The following is an 18,828-nucleotide window of genomic DNA, read 5'->3' on the forward strand; positions in this document are numbered from 1 at the left end:
GAATGAGTATGAATAAGTTCTTCCTTAGGCATAATGCCTAGAAAAATTAAAGAAGAGTTTTCCAAGAAAGCTTCTAGAAAAAAATCCTATAAATATTGGTAGTGAAGCATAGAGCTATAAGCATGCACTTTCTCTCATGCCTTACGGTGATGGCCAAGAGAGCCAATGGCATCCTGGCCTGCATCAGGCATAGTTTGGCCAGCAGGAGCAGGGAGGTCATTGTACACAGCACTGGTTAGGCCACACCTTGAGTACTGTGTCCAGTTCTGGGCCCCTCAGTTTAGGAAAGATGTTGAATTGCTGGAGCATGTCCAGAGAAGGGCAACGAGGCTGGGGAGAGGCCTTGAGCACAAGCCCTATGAGGAGAGGCTGAGGGAGCTGGGACTGTTTAGCCTGGAGAAGAGGAGGCTCAGGGGTGACCTCATTGCTGTCTACAGCTACCTGAAGGGAGGTTGTAGCCAGGAGGGGGTTGGTCTCTTCTCCCAGGCAACCAGCACCACAACAAGAGGACACAGTCTCAAGCTGCGCCAGGAGAGGTTTAGGCTGGAGATGAGGAGAAAGTTCTTCACAGAGAGAGTGGTTGGCCATTGGAATGTGCTGCCCAGGGAGGTGGTGGAGTCACCATCCCTGGAGGTGTTCAAGAGGGGACTGGACATGGCACTTGGTGCCATGGTTTAGATAGTCATGAGGTTTAGGGTGACAGGTTGGACTCAATGATCTTTGAGATCTCTTCCAGCCTTCTTGATTCTGTGATTCTATGATTCTTTGCCAGATTCAGACAAAGGTGATTGGAAACCAAAGGATTACAGTGCAAAAAAAAACAAAGAGCTTTCCGTCTTCATCTATAAATCATACCAAATGGATTGTAGTTGGGTGGCCTTTCATTTTCTAGCCTCATTTCCCCTTGCAGTAAAATTATGGCAGTACACACAGCCAGAAGTTTCCTGTGAACACCTACCCTGGTCTGCATCCCAACAAGCTGGGTTAAAGGTGGTTTCCATACAGATGTTTCATGTGGTCTTTATCAATAACCAGTGTACCATTCACAGATGAGCTGCCCCCAAAGTTATCACTCATACTGCTAGAGAGCTATACTTTCTAAGGCTGAAGTTCACTTCTTCTAGCCACTGCACACCCACATTTGCCCACACAACTGAGGAGACTCAATCAACAGTAATACCAAGCGTAAGTGCATCTGCAATCTTTACCAAGCTCCTGAAGCTTTACACAGAAAACCTTCCTACAACGTGGACTGTTTTTTGCAGATCTGAACTCTCAGTCAGTATTTCCATACCCTCCCCAAACTCTGAGAATCTGAACTGGACACAAATTCCAGCAGAATTTGCCAGCCCTGGCTACAGTGACAAACAGCATTCCTTCCTTCTACTTGGCAATCTTGCTAAAGCATATCAGGACCCCATCGAGAAGGTCTTTGCCAGAGCTGATTAGCAAGACAGCTTCTGCTGAGGAAGTTTCAACTATTTTCCCACCCCAGGATAATCTCTGGATCACAGTTTAAGTCTGTTTCTTATGCTGTATGCACAAACTTGCATTCTTTCCTCTCATTTACATACCCTTTATTTGGTTGTAGAACTACACAGAAGTACGTGAAATCTTCAAAAATGAGCTAAAAATCAGATGAGGAGATAAATGGAATAACCCACCAGGACATGAAGATGTCCCATAAATGTTTTATGCTGTTGACTCAAAAAGGGGAACTGCCTGGGAAACCATCACATTGATGAAATGGATCTGACACCATTCCACAGCATTAAATCCACAAGTGAAAATTAACCTTCAAAAACATTATTGGTTGCTGTTGGTACTTATAAGAGAAGTGTTCCTTAATCCTAGCAACCCAGCATACTTGTATGCACTAATAGTTAATAATTAATTAGAAATTTGGGGGGAATATACATACCCATTAATTGATTTAGTCACAAACATTTTACAGTCACCTTCAATGTGGATTGGAACTTTCATTTTAGGGGAATAGATTGTACCCTGGAAATGAAACCACAGTGAGGAGGAGTCTAACACATGGACATTCCCTGTCCACCTACAGTCCATCAGATATTTATCTGTAAAGGCCAAAGGACAAACATACTTTGAAAACTACATTACGTTACCTTTTATTTGTTTCCTTTTGCAACATCAGTTGCGCAAGCATGAAAGTGTAAACAGCATGATTTTTCCTTATCAGTGACCTGTCTCCCACAAGATTTATTCAGAGGCCAGAAGCAGGTTCCCCAACATCATCACTAACTTCACAGACATGGGATTACCTTATCAGTAAAACTGCTGGGAGAACAGTCTGGACAGAGAGCAAAAGCCTTTATTTACATGCACATTCCTTCTTCTCTAACAAGGAAACAACTGAAAATAATGTAAGTAACAAAACAGCTTGGTATAAATGCATATATATACATACATGTATCACACACAGTGCCTTAAGTCTAGAACTAGGGCACCTGCAGCTGGGAACTGCTGGTAAGAGCTAGTCAGAAACCTAAGCCTATTTGCTGGGTTTTGGCTGCTGCATCTTCAAGCTTTTACTACCCAAGCATTTTAAAGCTCAAAAGCATGAGGTTTATCAACTGTATTTAGTCTTTGGCCACGCAGTAAGAGTTTTCACTGCTGGGTCACTAGCTTGGCCCAAAACAAGAAACTAACAGGCTCTAAGAGAAATTATGTTTCACCTTTAGGTCATTGCTTTGGATCCATTACAGGTCAGTAGTAGCTGAATGTCATCACCATCAGACAGTTGTTTACAGTCTGATGCAAAAAGAATTTGTTAACTTGCCAGTTTCACTACATACTACAGCATCTACATCACTGTGACCTTCACAACAGCTTTAGAAATTCAGCAAAGGACTAAACTTACAGGCTAACTGATTGGATGTGGAGTCTCCAGATCAAAGCTCAAATACAACGATAAGCCAGCACAACAGCTTGTGCCACTACTGCTTGTGTTCAACAGCCTAAGGACGAGAGGAAATGGTGATATACGGTAACACTAAAATCTATTTTGAAGTATAATCTGTTTTTAGCAAATATTCTCCTAACTATAGATGAAAGCAGAAGGCAAAATTGTTTGTGTCAATAGTCTGAATGCACCAAAATTCTTTTCATCTAGCCTATATTAGGTGTTTCAGAAACGTTAAATTTGATCATGAGGTGGGATTTAAAACCCTCTCTTTAAACACACCTTGGTTACATCTGCTTAGTTACCATAAGTTCATCACTGACATTACACCCAGTTACTTTTCAAGGAAAGTCAACATTGGAGGGCTATGACTAACTGGTAGTTTAATGTTACCCTGGGATTAATATGAGAGGAGGGAAGTGGGCTGTGAGTTATGGGGGGATGTGTACTGCAAGAGATTTGGAAAACCACGATTCCCATTAGGCAAAAATTTGGGACGTCCTAGGTCTGTATGTATGCTATTAATCACTAGCTGAGGCATACAGGAAAAAAAAGTAGGTTTTCCATTTAAAAAAAAAATCATTGCTCATTTCAAGAGGAACAGAATTATCCTATCTGCAGGGTTCAGATTTGGGGAAAAAAAATCAGTTCCTTCAAATTCTGTTCAAAACAATCTAAAATCAGCCACAAGGCTGTAGAACAAAAAACACTTTCCTCTTGCTGCCTTCAAACAGGACTACTCCATCTCAAATTTCATTAAGTATTTACTAAACTGAGCTGGTAGAAAGGACCTCTTCAATCCCTCAGCCCATTTTACAGCAACAAAATAAACAGATTAAGGAATTAGCTATTAAAAGAATAAATCCCTATCTTTCAAAAGAGTTTTCAAGTTAACAGATTAAGTCTGTATTAGAGATTCATCAAAATGTGTAACCTTGGACATCTCTAACACCAGAGACATAGCAGAGGAAGGATACTGTATTAACATCCACTCTATTGACACTAAATGGTCAGGCAAGACAAAAGAAGATAAAAATGTATGAACAGAATTATCATAATTTGGTTTATTAGCTAGTAATAGCTGGACACTCCAAACTATAAGAGCTTAGACAGTGAAAGACCAAGTCCCTGGGCTGAGTTTACACTGACCACCACCCTTCAGGGCACTGCATGATTCTACAAGACTAAGGGATAAAAAAGATTTTTCTTTCCAGGTCATCCAGTCCTTTTTTCACTGACATGGGTTGGTATTACTAGGCCTTGATTTAACATCTGGAAGGTCTGCATGTCAACGAGAGCATGACTGCCTCAGTAATTCAAGCAAAGTTGAATCGTGGCCCCAGAGATGGAGAGAAGACTGAAAAGGCAGTGGAACTACCCCAGGAGACAAATTAGAGGCTTTCTTCTGAGGTTAACTATGAGGGAGTATACCATGTAATATTTTGGTCATCTCTGCGCTCACTCCACAACAGACACCACACAGAGGCAACATTAAAAGCTATACCTGTCTTCCTCTTACAGCAGTATTCAACAATACCGAAGCTGGCAGGATAATTTTAGCATTCAAAGTAATCAGGTGATGACAGGAAGTCACATCTGAGTGTCTGAACTAAGAAAACCTCACAGAGCTTCAAATACCCGTGACACAGTCTTTTCCAATCGAGTGTAAATAGGACACGTCACCTCACCCAACACCATGGACCACAGTGTTTTGAAAGCACCAAAGGAGGAAACCACAGTGCAAAGAGGAAGCAACAAATTCAGTTTTTAAAAGCTTGCAGGTTTAAATCAACTTTATCATAACCAGAAACAGCTATTAAATTCTGAAGCAATAACACATCATTAGCAATTAAACTGCTGAAACTGGGCAGCAAGCTCTCAAACATTCTCAATGGCACCATTGAGTGTAGGGACTGTGCACCACTATATATACAAGGGAACCACTAGCAGACAATTGTGTATTGGAGAGATTAGAATATGGCACAACACTAGCACAGGTACCTGCACAAAATGCAAGACAAACACCGCTTAATTTCCTATGGAGCTAAGAAGTAGAGCCAATTGGTAAAGAGTTTTATTTTTGTTTTATTCTTGACTGATTTAGCAAAAGCAAGACCTTGAAAATAACATTTTTTGGGGTGGGAGGGTGCAAGAACACTAAGAGAAAAAAGAAACAGACAAAAGCCCAGATGGGGTTTTTTGTGTGTAGCATGTCTCTAGTTTTTATCAAAAACCTCTCTCCTCATCTTCAAGATTTTTTTAATTTTATCAGCAGAAGCACATCTCCACAGAACACGTCACTGCCGATAAAAGACATTTCCTCTGAAACCAGTTGTCACAAAAAAATTTTAGGACAATCAAAATAACAAATACTTTATCATGTTAAAGTCCACTGAAAATCCACTATTTTACAGACACAGTAAGTTGTATTCATTAATTCATTTGTTTGTTTGAAACACATGATTCAAAACCACACTACAGCAAACTGCAGGTGAATTTCTACAACCTTAAGTACTGATGCAAAAGAACAAGAACCAAATCCTGGGCTGAAGCTATAACAAACTCAAAATTGCCTGAAATTGCATGGGCTGAGCTGCCCTGTTACATGCCATTTGACTTACTCGCGGTTACTATTCAGACTGCTAGATGCACATATCTTGTTATAACAAGTGAGGAAAGCAAGGTGTCCCTACTTAAGGGAAACCCATAGCTCATTAAAATTGAATCATAGAATCATAAAGGTTGGAAAAGGCCTCCAAGATTGTTGAGTGAAACCATTAACCTAACACTGCCAAGTTTTCCAAGTCCTTTACACAGTCAGAATGGCATGAAGGTGATGCACCCCCTCTTACCCTTAGAATTTTCCCTTCCAGACAAAAGTGATTTCAATTTAAGAGAAGGCAGGTTCATCTCAGGAATTTATACCGTGCATGATAAATACTAGAAAGACTAGCCTGTGCTGACCTCTCTGCCTCTGTGACTCATCTGCTGCTGGAACCCTCTGGATCCCAACAGTTCATTTCATGCTAGCTCACATGACCGTCACAGTGGTGACTAAGAAGCAGATGCACCCTCAGGAAAAGGAGAACTGGGCAGCTGTTGACTATAAGCCAAGACAATGAACTCTAGGGACATAACGCACTTGACATGCTGATCTCATGCTGTTCTGAGTTACCTCATGCTAACCTGGATGAAACTAATGAGACCAGTCTTTGCTAGTTTGCATCATTCTGCTTGAACAGTCAACAGACCAAACTAGAGGCTCCAACAGTCATGAGGATTTTGCATTTAACCTGATTCCATCATGAACTTTTCCTCTTGAGGTTCAGATTCAGTCACTGACAGGCACAATATTAGCATGAAGGCATTGAAGTTTATCATAAACTTTGTTCCTACTGAACACTAAGAGGAAAAGGTTTGTAGATTTCTAAAATTAAAAATAAATAAAAATTGGAGGCCCATTCTTCTTAGACACTTGTCTTTCAGCAGATAGCAGTTTTGAGGGGGTAGCAATTTAACAACATTAACTAACTCTCAAACATGATAGCCACTGTTTCAACTCTTAAAACAAAACATTGACATTGTCAATTTAAAGTCAAAAACAGAGGGAACAGTGAGGAAAAAAGGAGATGGGTTGGACTTAGGAAAGATTGTTCAGCAATAGATGCCTAGGATGACTGGACCCAGAAATTTGGTATTAGTACATATGGTTACTGCAGCCAAGAAGTGACAATAGGCTAAGGTGAGGCAGAATATTGTATTTCATAGCATAAACAAGAGTATATGACAGAAAAGGCAGCTCAGGCTTCAGCACAAATGAGCTTGTCAAAACCTATTGGCTAAGATCTGAGCTGGTATCCTGCTGAAATGTATTCTGTAATTTCTTGTGATCAAGCATTACGTGAGCTCAGTAACCACAAGATACCAGTCAAGCAACGCTCATTACAGCTTATTACTACCTCCCTCCTACTGCTCTGTGGAAGCAGTCTGTATTGCCTGACTTACATAAAAACATTTTCATATGTTGGTGTTGATTCCCCTGGGGCTACCCTGAAAGTGCACTGCTGTTCTCTTCCAAACTGGTCAGCTGCTCTGGTTCCCTGGTGAGAACATCTCTGTTCTGGCTGTGGCCTGAAGACTGGCCATCAGCTTAGATCCTCCTGCCGGTGTGACAGTTTCAAGCACACCTGGCTAGCAAGGAAGGGAACTTCTGGCTTCCTTTCTTACAAAAGTTCTCTAGTTGGTGCACATGAAAATCACTCCACATAATAAACAAACATGCACTGAGGATTTACTTCAAAACATGCTACTTATCTCAATGAAAACACCAGTGCAGATGCAAGATAGAAATATTTGAGACCCAGAATGAATTTTACTGAAGGGATCTAGCAGAATATGGGAATTTATGTACTGTCTACTCTCAATGTATTTGGGAAAAAAGCAGTCCAATCTTCTGCCATGTATACACCCAGAATATCCTAGACCCAAAAGCTTCAACCACTTTAAATACAATTCTAGATTCAGTTTGCTTATCAGTAATTTTAATTAAGAACTATCCTGCACCTCCTTAGACCCAGATGACAAAAACCAGCTCACTGGTTCCCTATGGAAAACTAATAAACAATGAAATTCAATATGAAGTTAAAAATCTACTGTATAAAAAATGGAATTAAAAGATAAGCAAGGGAAGCAAAAACCTTGATGAAACTGGATGTTTGAAGAACTCAAGAATTTATTTATTTTGTGTGTAAGACAACATGGTTTTATTTTTCCCCCTCCTTCAAAGCTACGTAGTTGTTGAAGCCTGAAATTGTAGTTCTGTACTCTTGCTTTTAAATTAAACAAATGATCTCAGGTTTTGGAGCAGTTTGTGACTACAGGGAAACTATGCCATTAGGAGAGTGCCAGAAACATATTTAATTGTTGTGTGTCCCACGAACAGCTCCAAAGAGTACAGACATACCACATATAGATTTCAACGAAATTACTGAAAAGCCACAGACCTTCAACAGAATGTGAAATGTGAAACACGGCATATGAAAGACTCAGTATCAAAAGGGTAAAATTCAGTTCAGGAGATATTAATCTGATTACCTAAGAGGTGTTATGAATTGGATAGGCTCCTTTGTGCACCATATCCAACCTGGACAGATGGAGGAGACTTTATGCACTGTTTTCTGACATATAACTCAGTTTTAAGCTACTGATACAAAGTTTTGAACCTTTCTTTTTCATTTGGGAGCTGGAAGTGCAGTTATCAGCCTGCAATACAAGATTTTTGGACTTTATTTCCTTGCACAGCTTACACACTCCACAACTTCACCGTTCTCATTTTCGGGTGAATGCTTTCAACTGCCTGACAGAAAACCAGTTCAGCAACATCTCTGAACAAAGCACCCCATATAGAGCTCTGAAACAAGACATGCACAGACTGAATTCAGGGTAACTTTATGCAATACTGTCTTTTATCCAAACGATAAGCAAATGTCATATTTTTCTGCACCATCTCCTCGTCTTCCCTTCCTGCCATCACTGGCAATTTTCAGGATGTACTGATGAAAAAATAAGTAAAAATAAACTGTTACCTTGTCAGATTCATGCAGTGATACCACAGTCAAATTTCCATGACTAAATTATGAGGTCAATGGACTATCCACTTAGCTATTAAAATGTTACTGTTTTATGTTACAACGAGTGCTTTCAAAAAACCCCAAACATTTGAAATCTGTTTTTGTTGTTGTTTATAAACTCCACTGAAGATTACAGCAAAACAAAGCTTAAAAATCAGATCTCTAATTAGGACACCTGTAACTTGGTTTTTTACATTATAAAGGCTGTCTGCATGGCTTATCAAAGACTCTAGGCTTTGCAGACCACAGCAGCAACGACATGAGGCCACTCTCTGTTTATTTCTCCACCAACACCCCATATCTGTAAGAGCGTGCTCCTATCTATGGTTATACGAATAATAGAACTAGTTTTACAAAATACAGGGGAAGACTGTCCTATGTAGCTTTTAATTACTTTGAATATAACTTTTGATAATTCCAGCAGAGAGACAGTCATCAATCCCTGGGAGGGAGAATACTGGGCAATGCTGGCTTGGGACAAGCAGCAAGAGAGAGGCAGTGGGGCAGAAGTTGCAGCTGGTACACATCCAGCAGTCATGGCCAAATCAGCTGCACCGTGAGGGAGCTGGGGCTCACTGCCAAGCCAACTGACAGGGAAGTAAGATGAAGGGGCAAGTCCATGAAGAAAGGCTGCAGCAGCGTGGGAGGATTATGACCTTTTGATCTCTGAGATGTTCCTGATGTACCAAAGTGACATGTCAGCTCTAATAGGCTGCACTCTCCAACTGGTGGCAGAGGCCTACAAATTACTGTGAGATCTGAAGGCATTTGTTGTGATGATCCTGGTCTGGATGGGGCATATGAGCGGTTCCCCAGCAGGGCTATCTGACAGTCTATTCCAATAATTCCCAACCCAAAGGGTTGTAACCTCCAGCAGGGTCACAGCCGTGCAGAGTGGGGTTGCAAGCCTGACAGAGATGCAATTGTTTATGTTAGTATTTAGGGTCACAAGCTCGGCTGGGGTGAGTTCACCACCAGAAACAGAGGCGCAAACAGAAACCATTTGGGAACAGCTGGTCTAACAGATTTCACGCTCAGAAACAACTTCTCAATATTCAGCTAAAATGGGCCCACACTACTTCCTTACATACCCATGTTCCAGCCTGAAACAACAGCTCCTCTGCCAGGCAGCAGACTAGCTGAAATTACTCCCATAGAACCATGGCTGCTTACATGGTAGGAGCATCTGCTTTGGGGCTTGCTTTTTTCCTGACAAATTTTCCATTCTTAACAGTGGATTTATTCATACTTGAGCCACTGCCTTTTCTACCTTTCCTTAGAAGGGAAATGTACCTAGTTAACACCATCTTAGGCAGGAATCTTCTGTAGACTGCAGCTTGCCTGGGATACTGGAACAACAGCAGGGTATTTTACAAGAATAGAAATTAGTATAAACAAAGCCTTCTTCTAGTTAAGCTCCAGGAATTTCCTCTTTCTACCATTTCTTCAGCCTTCTTTTGTAGAGCACTGTGACCACTTGGGTTGCTCTTCTCTGAATTTTCCTTTATTAGATTAGACAAATTTTGCTCATGTGGAGAATGCAAAATCTGCTCATACTCAAGTGCCTATTTTCATTAAATTAAGAGATAGCACAGCAACCATGTACTGTTTTTTTATTAGCATGTAATGTTTGGGTTTAATGTAACATTTTAGAAGCAGACTGTCACTGGGAAGAAGTTCATTCACATGCCAGAGCGCCCAGCTTCGACTTCCAAAAAAAGGCTAATAGGCTATAAAACTTCCATCATTTAAGACACTAAATCATTATTACAATAATAAATCAGGAAACACACACAAATTAAGCAGAAACACCAATGTTCTCTTTTTACGATTAAGGAGAATCATCAATCATAGAGGGCTGCCCGAGAGTAACAAGGAGCTACTTTTTCAAACATCCTGCAGTAAAACCAGAGGAAACCCAGCTGGAACCGCAACTAGAACACAGGCATCAGACTCTGAAATCATCCTCTGTCCTCTCATCCTTGCCTTCCCTTTTGGCATAACACCTGCACCTATGGTCACTCCTAACTGGTTCAAGTACTGAAGATGAGACATATGCTCCATGTAACGCCACAAGCCAAATGTAATTCCCACACTGATATTTTCCCATGTATAGAAATCCTTTCTGATCCCTTCACAGCCCCACTAAAGAGAGATCCACTGCTGATATTGTAAAACTCCACAAGAAATGGGACTGAATGCCACTGAATGATTCAATTTATATCTTTTCCCCTTAGTCTCTTTGTACTGATTTAAGGGTAACCCACAGGAAGCTGAGCCAGAATTGATCATTGTGCATGAGGACAAACAATGTTTAGTTCTTTCATGGAGTTGAATTCATTTTTCACAACGTAATTTGAAAGATGTGTTAGTTGGGAACAGTTCCACCAACAATGGTGCATCGTCTAGTGCTGTAGAAGAAATTTGGACCCAAACCATGTCTCATGTTTCTGGTTTAAACTACTGATTTGCAGGACCACAGGATGGGAAGAAAGGGCAAAAGAAGAATAAAGTATTATAACCATTAAGTAACCAGGTCTCTCAAATGCTAATTTTACAGCATAAACAAAAGACTAAATTCCAGTGTGTGAGAGAACACAGTTTCTATATTCACCTGTGCTGAAATACGACTTAATTTTACTTTTAGGGCACAAGGAGATGACCAATTGCAATCTTGTTATGGTGCTTTACAGTTATATGCCATCAACTGAAACTCAGTGACTGACATGCCCATACTCTCAGCTTACTGCAGTTAAAGGAAAACAAGAATAAACAAACTACTGTGGGTAGCAGGGTTGATGTAGATCCATGTAACTTTGGATTGGAAGGTGCAACACATACTCGGTCACACTTTATCTCAGCTGAGGTAACTTAGCAGTTGAGAGGTGGTAACCACTCGATTATATGACTGTAAGCACTTCTGTTATTGTGTCTCTGATTATATAGATGAGTGATTCCCAGAAAACGTACCTGCAGGGTTTTGGGATTACAAATTGTTGATTAATGATTGTAAATCATATCAGGTCTTCATAAAGAAACCACATCAAAGCTGTGAAACTTTGAATTCTATCACCACAGCTATTAGGAAATATGGAATGAAGAGTCTCTTAAATTGATATATAGAGGCCTTTGAATGTTCTTGCTGACAGTTTTCAACCCTTTCGTAGTCTAGATCAAGTGATTATGGATATGTCATTCATCTTGAAACTTCCATAGACATGTACAGTCTCTGTAACCCTGTTTTACTGAGAGAGTTATCTTTTGATTAAAAAGCTGTTAAAATCTGGGTGGATGGTATGATGTCACTACTTCCCACTTGTTGAAATACAGCATCAAAATCAGTACAGGCTGACATGAGCACTGTTATCATGAAATCTGACTGCTCCATATACCACCACAACCCTGCATCACGCAGAAGCAATCACAGTTATCAATTCCCCTAATGGTTAATGTAATTTGTTCCAGGCAATGATGGTGTACCTCCTTCCAACATTCTCAAACAGCTAGAAGGCTTTTTTAACTTCCATTGACACACTGAGGTGCAGACTCCACTACTGACAGGAACACAGAATTACCAGAAACATGAACAAAATGGAAGCACAAGAATGAAATTGTGTTTTGAGTAGACTTGGGTTTCCCTCCAACATGTATTACAGAGTTTTATCATGGTGCCTCCTTTTTCTGGTGCCCAGTGCTTACCTATCCTGAAGTGGATGAGCTACACACTATCCTGACTTCTAGCTGGTTATGAGAGATGAGCTCCTTCCTCACTTTTCAGTGTATGTGGGCCTATCAATCTTTTAGATGAAGGATGTGAAGTGGGAGAATTAACTCAGAAACAAAAAGTCTGAAAGAACAAAAGGCTTCCCACAGCACTGTTGGTTGACGAAGAGGATTACAGGGTCTGTGCTGGGATAGTTTCTAAAAAGATAATAAAAATAAAGAATTAGAAAGAAAAAACTCCATCTGTTCTGTTACAGCTCACACAAACAGGAACCAGTGAGTTTAGTAGCTCTGACACTAAAGTAAAAGATATGCAGAACCTGGAGGCACAATCCTGTGGCTGGCTGATGGACTCACTGAGCTTTGCTGTCCCATCACAGGATGGTAGATGGCTTTGGGCTTAAGTGGCAACCAAACCATCAACCATAAAACAAGAAGAAAGCTTCATTATCTTTCCAGGGATGTGGTTTATCCTTCAGGGTCCACACCCACACACCAGTCTCAGTTGGAATTCACCTTCCAAATAATCTGGAAATACCACTAGTGTTATTTCCACTCACTGCCTTTTTGCACATCTGAAATTCACTAACCTTCACGGTCACAGTCAAAAGATCTTTCTTACACCGTACCACATGGTTCTTGAGTTTCACAAACAGGCCAAGTAATCACAATACAGAATAATCCATAATTGTAACAAATAAAAGGATTGCAGTAACTATTCCCAAATATCTGGGTCTCAGAAAGTCAGAAAGGATTCATATTAAAAAGACTTAATTTAAAAAAAAAATTAAAATGTTAGTTTATTAACTGTCCTATTAAAAATCTATTATAATTAACAATTACCTCTGTTGCAATGATCCAAGATTAACTATCTCTTCTTGCAAGCAAAACTGTGTAAAACAGCCTGCAATATGTTTACAGAGAATTTGGCTGAAACACTAAGGGCCTAGAACATGCCAAAATGTTGTGATATTTCATATTCCGTTTAAGTTCATATCATGCTGGAGCACTTCACTAGGACATATGTAGTTCTATATTATTTTTAAAACTGCAAGGAGGAAGTGTTTTAGAAACTTGTTTAACAACTGCTTCATTCATAAGTTCACAGTTCCTGCAAACAGGTATGTTTGGGTTCTCACACAATATTCTTTTTTATTAAGTCATCTGCAGGTCTAACCTTACATGTAAGTGCATACATAAGCCAAGAAGCAAAAACCCCAAACCCAACCAATAGCCTCTGATCCCCAGTCACGCCCCAGTTTTCTTAGTAATTCCTTCAGTGCTTTCTCTCCATTTGGCACCAGGACTGAAAAAAAAATGATTTGGAAGGAAAATAAGTAATAAACTACACAACTGGTCTTACTATGGGGCGAACAACAAGAAAACTCACAATCTTCCTCAGAGAAGCACCTTGAAATATTAAGAGAAAAAAATTCCAAAACAAAAATACATCCCAATATTAAAACAAACAAACGAAAACCAAAAGCAAAAAAAACCCCAACCAAACCAAACCAAACAACAAAAAATCCCACACCACCACACAAAAACAAAACCAAGATTTGAAGAATAACACAACTTAACTACAATATGACAGGAGATCAAGGGCAAAGCAAAGCAAGCAGAGAGGCCAAAGATTCCACCTTCAAACCTAGTCCTAAACTGAAGTAGGAAAATCCTGTAGGTAGGAGATATTATGGTAGATTAGTTTTTTACAGTCTCCACAACACGAAAGCCTAATTCTGCTCCACAGCTTCAAAGAATTCAAGATCATAGCAACAAAGACTAAAAGGTCAGACTAAACTCATTGCTCACACCGTGAACTAAAAATATACAATGCTATGACAAACTGCTTGATGAACACAAATGGCAGAAGACTGAACACTAGCCTCCCCAGAGCTAGCATAAGTTTAGAGATAAATTTAAACTCAAAATAATTCTGACTTTTCCAAACAAATATTTGAAAGTGCTAGCTGAGACTGAAGGAGTCCGAGACAGCATTCCTTTCTTTGCTTGACACTTCATGCAAGCTGGGAGGGGGATGCTGTTCTTGCTCATACCAACATGCCACTGAGTTTTTTCTAAGAAAGATGGAGTTTGGCTTTGATGTCTGAAAGAGGAAGTTAGAGCTTGCAGCTGGCAGATACATTAATAGGATGGGCACTGGTGGACTTGCAGGGGCCTCAATTAGGTCATAATGTCCTATCTATGCACAGCGCACAAATGAAACACGCAAATGTCATTGTCCAGCTAGTGCTCACACAGGCTTACAATTTATTTCTAACAACTCTCTACATTAGGTAAAAGCCAGTTGTGTGAGTTTTGCAAAACAACACAGTGCAGTCACAGCCTCAGATAAGTTGTTTAAAAACATCCATTACAAACTATTTTGTCGTGGATGTTCGTTTAGTCTAATGCAGCTTAAATCGACTTTTTGATAATTTTTTTTTTTAATTGTGATAAGAGCTACTTTTGAACACTTAAATAATAAGGCATTCATTTTTTTACACCAAATATTCAAGCCTAGTGATAGTCCTGAGCTCATCTGATCATCTCTAAAACCTAAAACAACTTTTTAGGGTTTCTCTCAAAATTGTCTTTGACAAAGGCTATTCTATAAAGTAAGATAGCAGTGTTCACACCACCCTCAAGTCTATTCCCTCTGTTTGTGATACACAAGGCTTCAAGGAAAAACTGAGTTTGTTTCCTAGGGAAGTGGAATTACATTCTTGAGAATTTTATTGTTGCAGAAAAACATCGTTAGTCTTAATTAACTCCTTCAGCTGATTATCAGGCAAGTATGTGAAGGCCATATGAATCCAAGGACTCAGCCCACAGGTAGGAAACTTCTGTATTTTATTCAGCACTTTAATTTGTAGCAAACTAAGCATTAATTTTTCTGCCTTGAAGAAGTACACACAGATCTGGGAGTTTAGCCAGACTTAATGATTTTCTACAAGAAATACTAACTGTTCAAAAATTCTTACATTGCTACATAAGTGGTGGGTATTTTACAGTCAGTACTGCATTACAAAACTTTCCATGTTCTCATAAAAATCTAATGTACTTTTAGGACACAATTTTTCATGCACTAGATTACAATTTTACAGAAGGTAAGCTTTGAGCCTGAAACAGCTTGACAGTGTCCCTTCAGTTTGTTCATCAGATTAATTTTCTGTCACACATCAGATGAACAGCTTCATTGTTTTTTCCCTAATCTAACACATAACCCAAGCAATTCCCTTCTAAAGCACAATCAGAAGCAAACCCAAAATTGCTGTAACATTCCACTTCTTTCCAACAGCACATTCAGTTTGAAATTTTAATTTCTGCCTCTAAGAAACTTACAGAACTAATAATGTGTTATGGGTCTCTTCACATTTAGGTCACTGGTTCAAACTCAGCCATAGTTGCTGATGAAATAAAAGGAAGAATGAGGTAAAAAAAAAAAAAAAAGTCATGAATCTGGCCTCTATTTCTGCCTCTGCAACATATCCACTTTGTGCACTTGGGCTACTCAGCTAACTACTCTTTTCAGAAAATTCTGCAGATGTAAAATAGGAATAAATATTATGGATATCACATTATTCCTGGAAGATTAATTCATTAAGGATTCTTAAGTATCCAAGATTGTCAGAAAATCAAAGTACTGTCACTTTTAGGCTGTTCAGCCGCTAACATGAAATAACAGGGGAGATTTTCTCAAGTCAACACCTCGATGTTAGAAGTGAAAAACACTAGCCACACCTGTATTTTTTTACACCAACATATGCATGGAAATAAAATTCTGAATGGGCCTGAGAATCCACTTTTCCTCATAGGTACACAGCACAGGTTAAAACTGAAGCAAACTGGAAAAACAGAAGCAGCCCTGTTATGGGTGATAAAGGCAGAAGGTGACAACTACACAGTGTAGAGGTGCACTATGTTCTACTATACAGCACTACATGTGAATGCTACATATGTCAATGTTAGCCAATAGAACAGGGAAGGAAGGGAGAGAAAGAAAATTTATCATCCCTGCATTCCTTGATAAAACTTGTTCTAGTTCCAAGGCTAAAGAAAGTTTTTTATTTTCAAGAAGTGTCATGCTGGCATGTACTACCACTTCAGACAATTAAAAAACACAGAATGAGAAACACAAAGGAAAACAACACAGGTACAGAGCACCAAGGCATTTTAATTCATTCTTGGGTTAAAAGGTGAAAAAACAGTGATGGTAGAGAGTTTAGATGCAACATGGTAACTTCATTTAAAAGCTGTAACTGCTACAAAAACCATCATACCATCTCTTACATAGCCTTGATTTCAGAATATTATTGAAGTATGGCTCATATGCAATACTGAGAATCTTTCATATTTGCAGGAAAATTCAGAAACACTACAACTATTCCATGCTCTTTCCAAAGACTCCTCAAATATTTAACCACAAGAACAAAATATGTTTTACTGAGAATGTATTTCATTATTACTTCCCATGTGGAGTCAGCCATGCCTTTTTATTCAGGGGAAGCTCATACTGAGCAATTCCAAACAAAGAAAAGCACAAGTACTGCAATCAAGAGCATTTAATGAGACAATGTGCAACAACTTCGCACCAAGAAGGAAATTATAAAGATGAAAAACGGTCTCTTCCTCTTCCAAATCTAGTTGCCAAATGTCCACTATTTCTAACACAGGTAGGGAGCAATATTCTAGCAATGAAGTTCAGAGAAACTTTGATGATGGATGGAGCCAACAGTACAATTCCAAAATTATTTAATGGGTTATGCTTTGCTCAAGCTCCTATTGACAAAATTATGAAGTAAACACATAAATCAGTGTTAAGACATTACACAGAAGTTATTTGCTACTCTTTGACATTCTGCTTAATATTTCTTCAGCCTCTTATCTTTTCAGTGAGCTGCAGAAATAATGCCAGTTTTAACCACTGATTCATTGGGTTTTCCACACCAAGTATCAATTAGAACAAAGGCTAAAACCATCAGAAAGTACAAGAAGAAGAGAAAGGGAAAATATTCTTATTATGCAAAGAAGGAAGTCTACACTGGATCCTTTGGAGGAAAGATTAGTGTTGCTTAACATCATTCATTTGGGTCTATGCATGAACTACCTCTAAACTTCTTTACATCTGACCCTCATTGAGTCTTTGCAAGTGGGGCAGCTGAAATTATTATATTATTTTCTAAAGATTGATTCAGAACTATCTTTTCGTCTTCGCACAAGTCCTCACTATTAACCAAAAAAAAATGCATGCTTGTTTCTAATTCTGTGCAGAATAAAAGAGATAGAGTACTATATGAGACCACACAAAATCTCATTACATTCATGCAATATTGAGAGCTGCTGTTTGAGTCACTACACTTGAAAAACAGGCAAGCAGATTGCAAGGGATAGGACTGAGTATTTGCTCTCCTTCATTTGCAACCACTGTTTCTCTTTGGAATCACTGATAATCATTAGATAAGATCAAACCTCTAGCTTACCTTGTGTACTAACTCTGGCAGTGAGCTTCCAAAGACTGAGAAAATAATGCTCTAAATGAATGTGACCAAAAGTACAATGCAAGGAACATGTCGTAGAACTGAATATGGCTTCAAAATTCACTCACTGTCATTAGAATGTGTCAGATAGTTTTAGTTAATACACACATTTGCCTTTTTTTTTTGTTAATAAATGTATTTTCAAAGAAGCTGAAAAATAATGATGTTCCCTGACTGCTTTAGGTTAAGCATGATAACCTGATTCTCACAGACTCCTGTATATCAAAAGAAGACTGAAAGTTACAATGTGGATTTGTGTCAGTGTAGAGTTTCATTTCTGACAGAAGGGATCTCTTACCTTCAGACAGGAACAAATCATCAGCTGGAGACACCAGGTCTGGCTGGATAGCAAGGCCATTGCTCAACAATGTGGTAATCTGATTTGTCAAGATAACCTGCAAACAGAAAAGAAGAGGGGGAAGGGAAATGAATTTTTATAGCTACTGGAAGGTAGAGAGCAGCCCAGGCAAGGACTGGAATTCTCCAAGCACAGCGTCCAGGCAACCCTCTACTCTGACCTTCAGCAAATTAAACACTCAGAAAATTTTGAACTATATGCAGAGACTGAGATAAGAACAAGAAATGCAGAAAGGAGACACTGTTAAAAAGATGAAATATGAAACAACAGTGTGTTGATACATATAGCCACCTAAAATGAAGCTACTGTTCTGAAAGCTTCATTCTTCAATGAACAATTTGATGACCCTTACAATAAGCATAATGCTCTTCACAGGCAAATAGGATATTTACTTCCTAGCAGTGTCCACACAACTTATACATATAGTTTCTTTGGCTGAAACAGTGCCATGGAGAAAGGTACTGAAGGGATATAACCCCACTGATTTGAAGCACAAGAGTACTAAATTTCACAGGCCTATCTCTACGCTAGAAGATTTTTTCAGTGTTTTTCAGGATCTCAAGTTTCTGATAAACAGACTATATTACCCACACAGTGCTCTCCTCTGACAGCATGAGTAAAGGTCTTGCTTACAAGAGATGAACATAGTTT

At 39.2% G+C, this 18,828-nt stretch overlaps 1 protein-coding gene across 2 annotated transcripts in view; it reads right to left on the minus strand.

Annotated features, from left to right (window-relative positions):
- The window catches only part of RAD51B (RAD51 paralog B), a 379,361-nt gene that overhangs the window by 196,929 nt on the left and 163,604 nt on the right, over positions 1-18,828 (minus strand). For both annotated transcript variants that reach the window (XM_054400247.1, XM_054400248.1), the window contains exon 7: positions 18,118-18,214. In XM_054400247.1, coding sequence (XP_054256222.1) covers positions 18,118-18,214 — 97 coding nt within the window. The remainder of the gene's footprint in view (positions 1-18,117; positions 18,215-18,828) is intronic.

This window comes from Indicator indicator, chromosome 4 (assembly GCF_027791375.1).
Source record: "Indicator indicator isolate 239-I01 chromosome 4, UM_Iind_1.1, whole genome shotgun sequence".
NCBI classification, from domain to species: Eukaryota; Metazoa; Chordata; class Aves; order Piciformes; family Indicatoridae; genus Indicator; species Indicator indicator.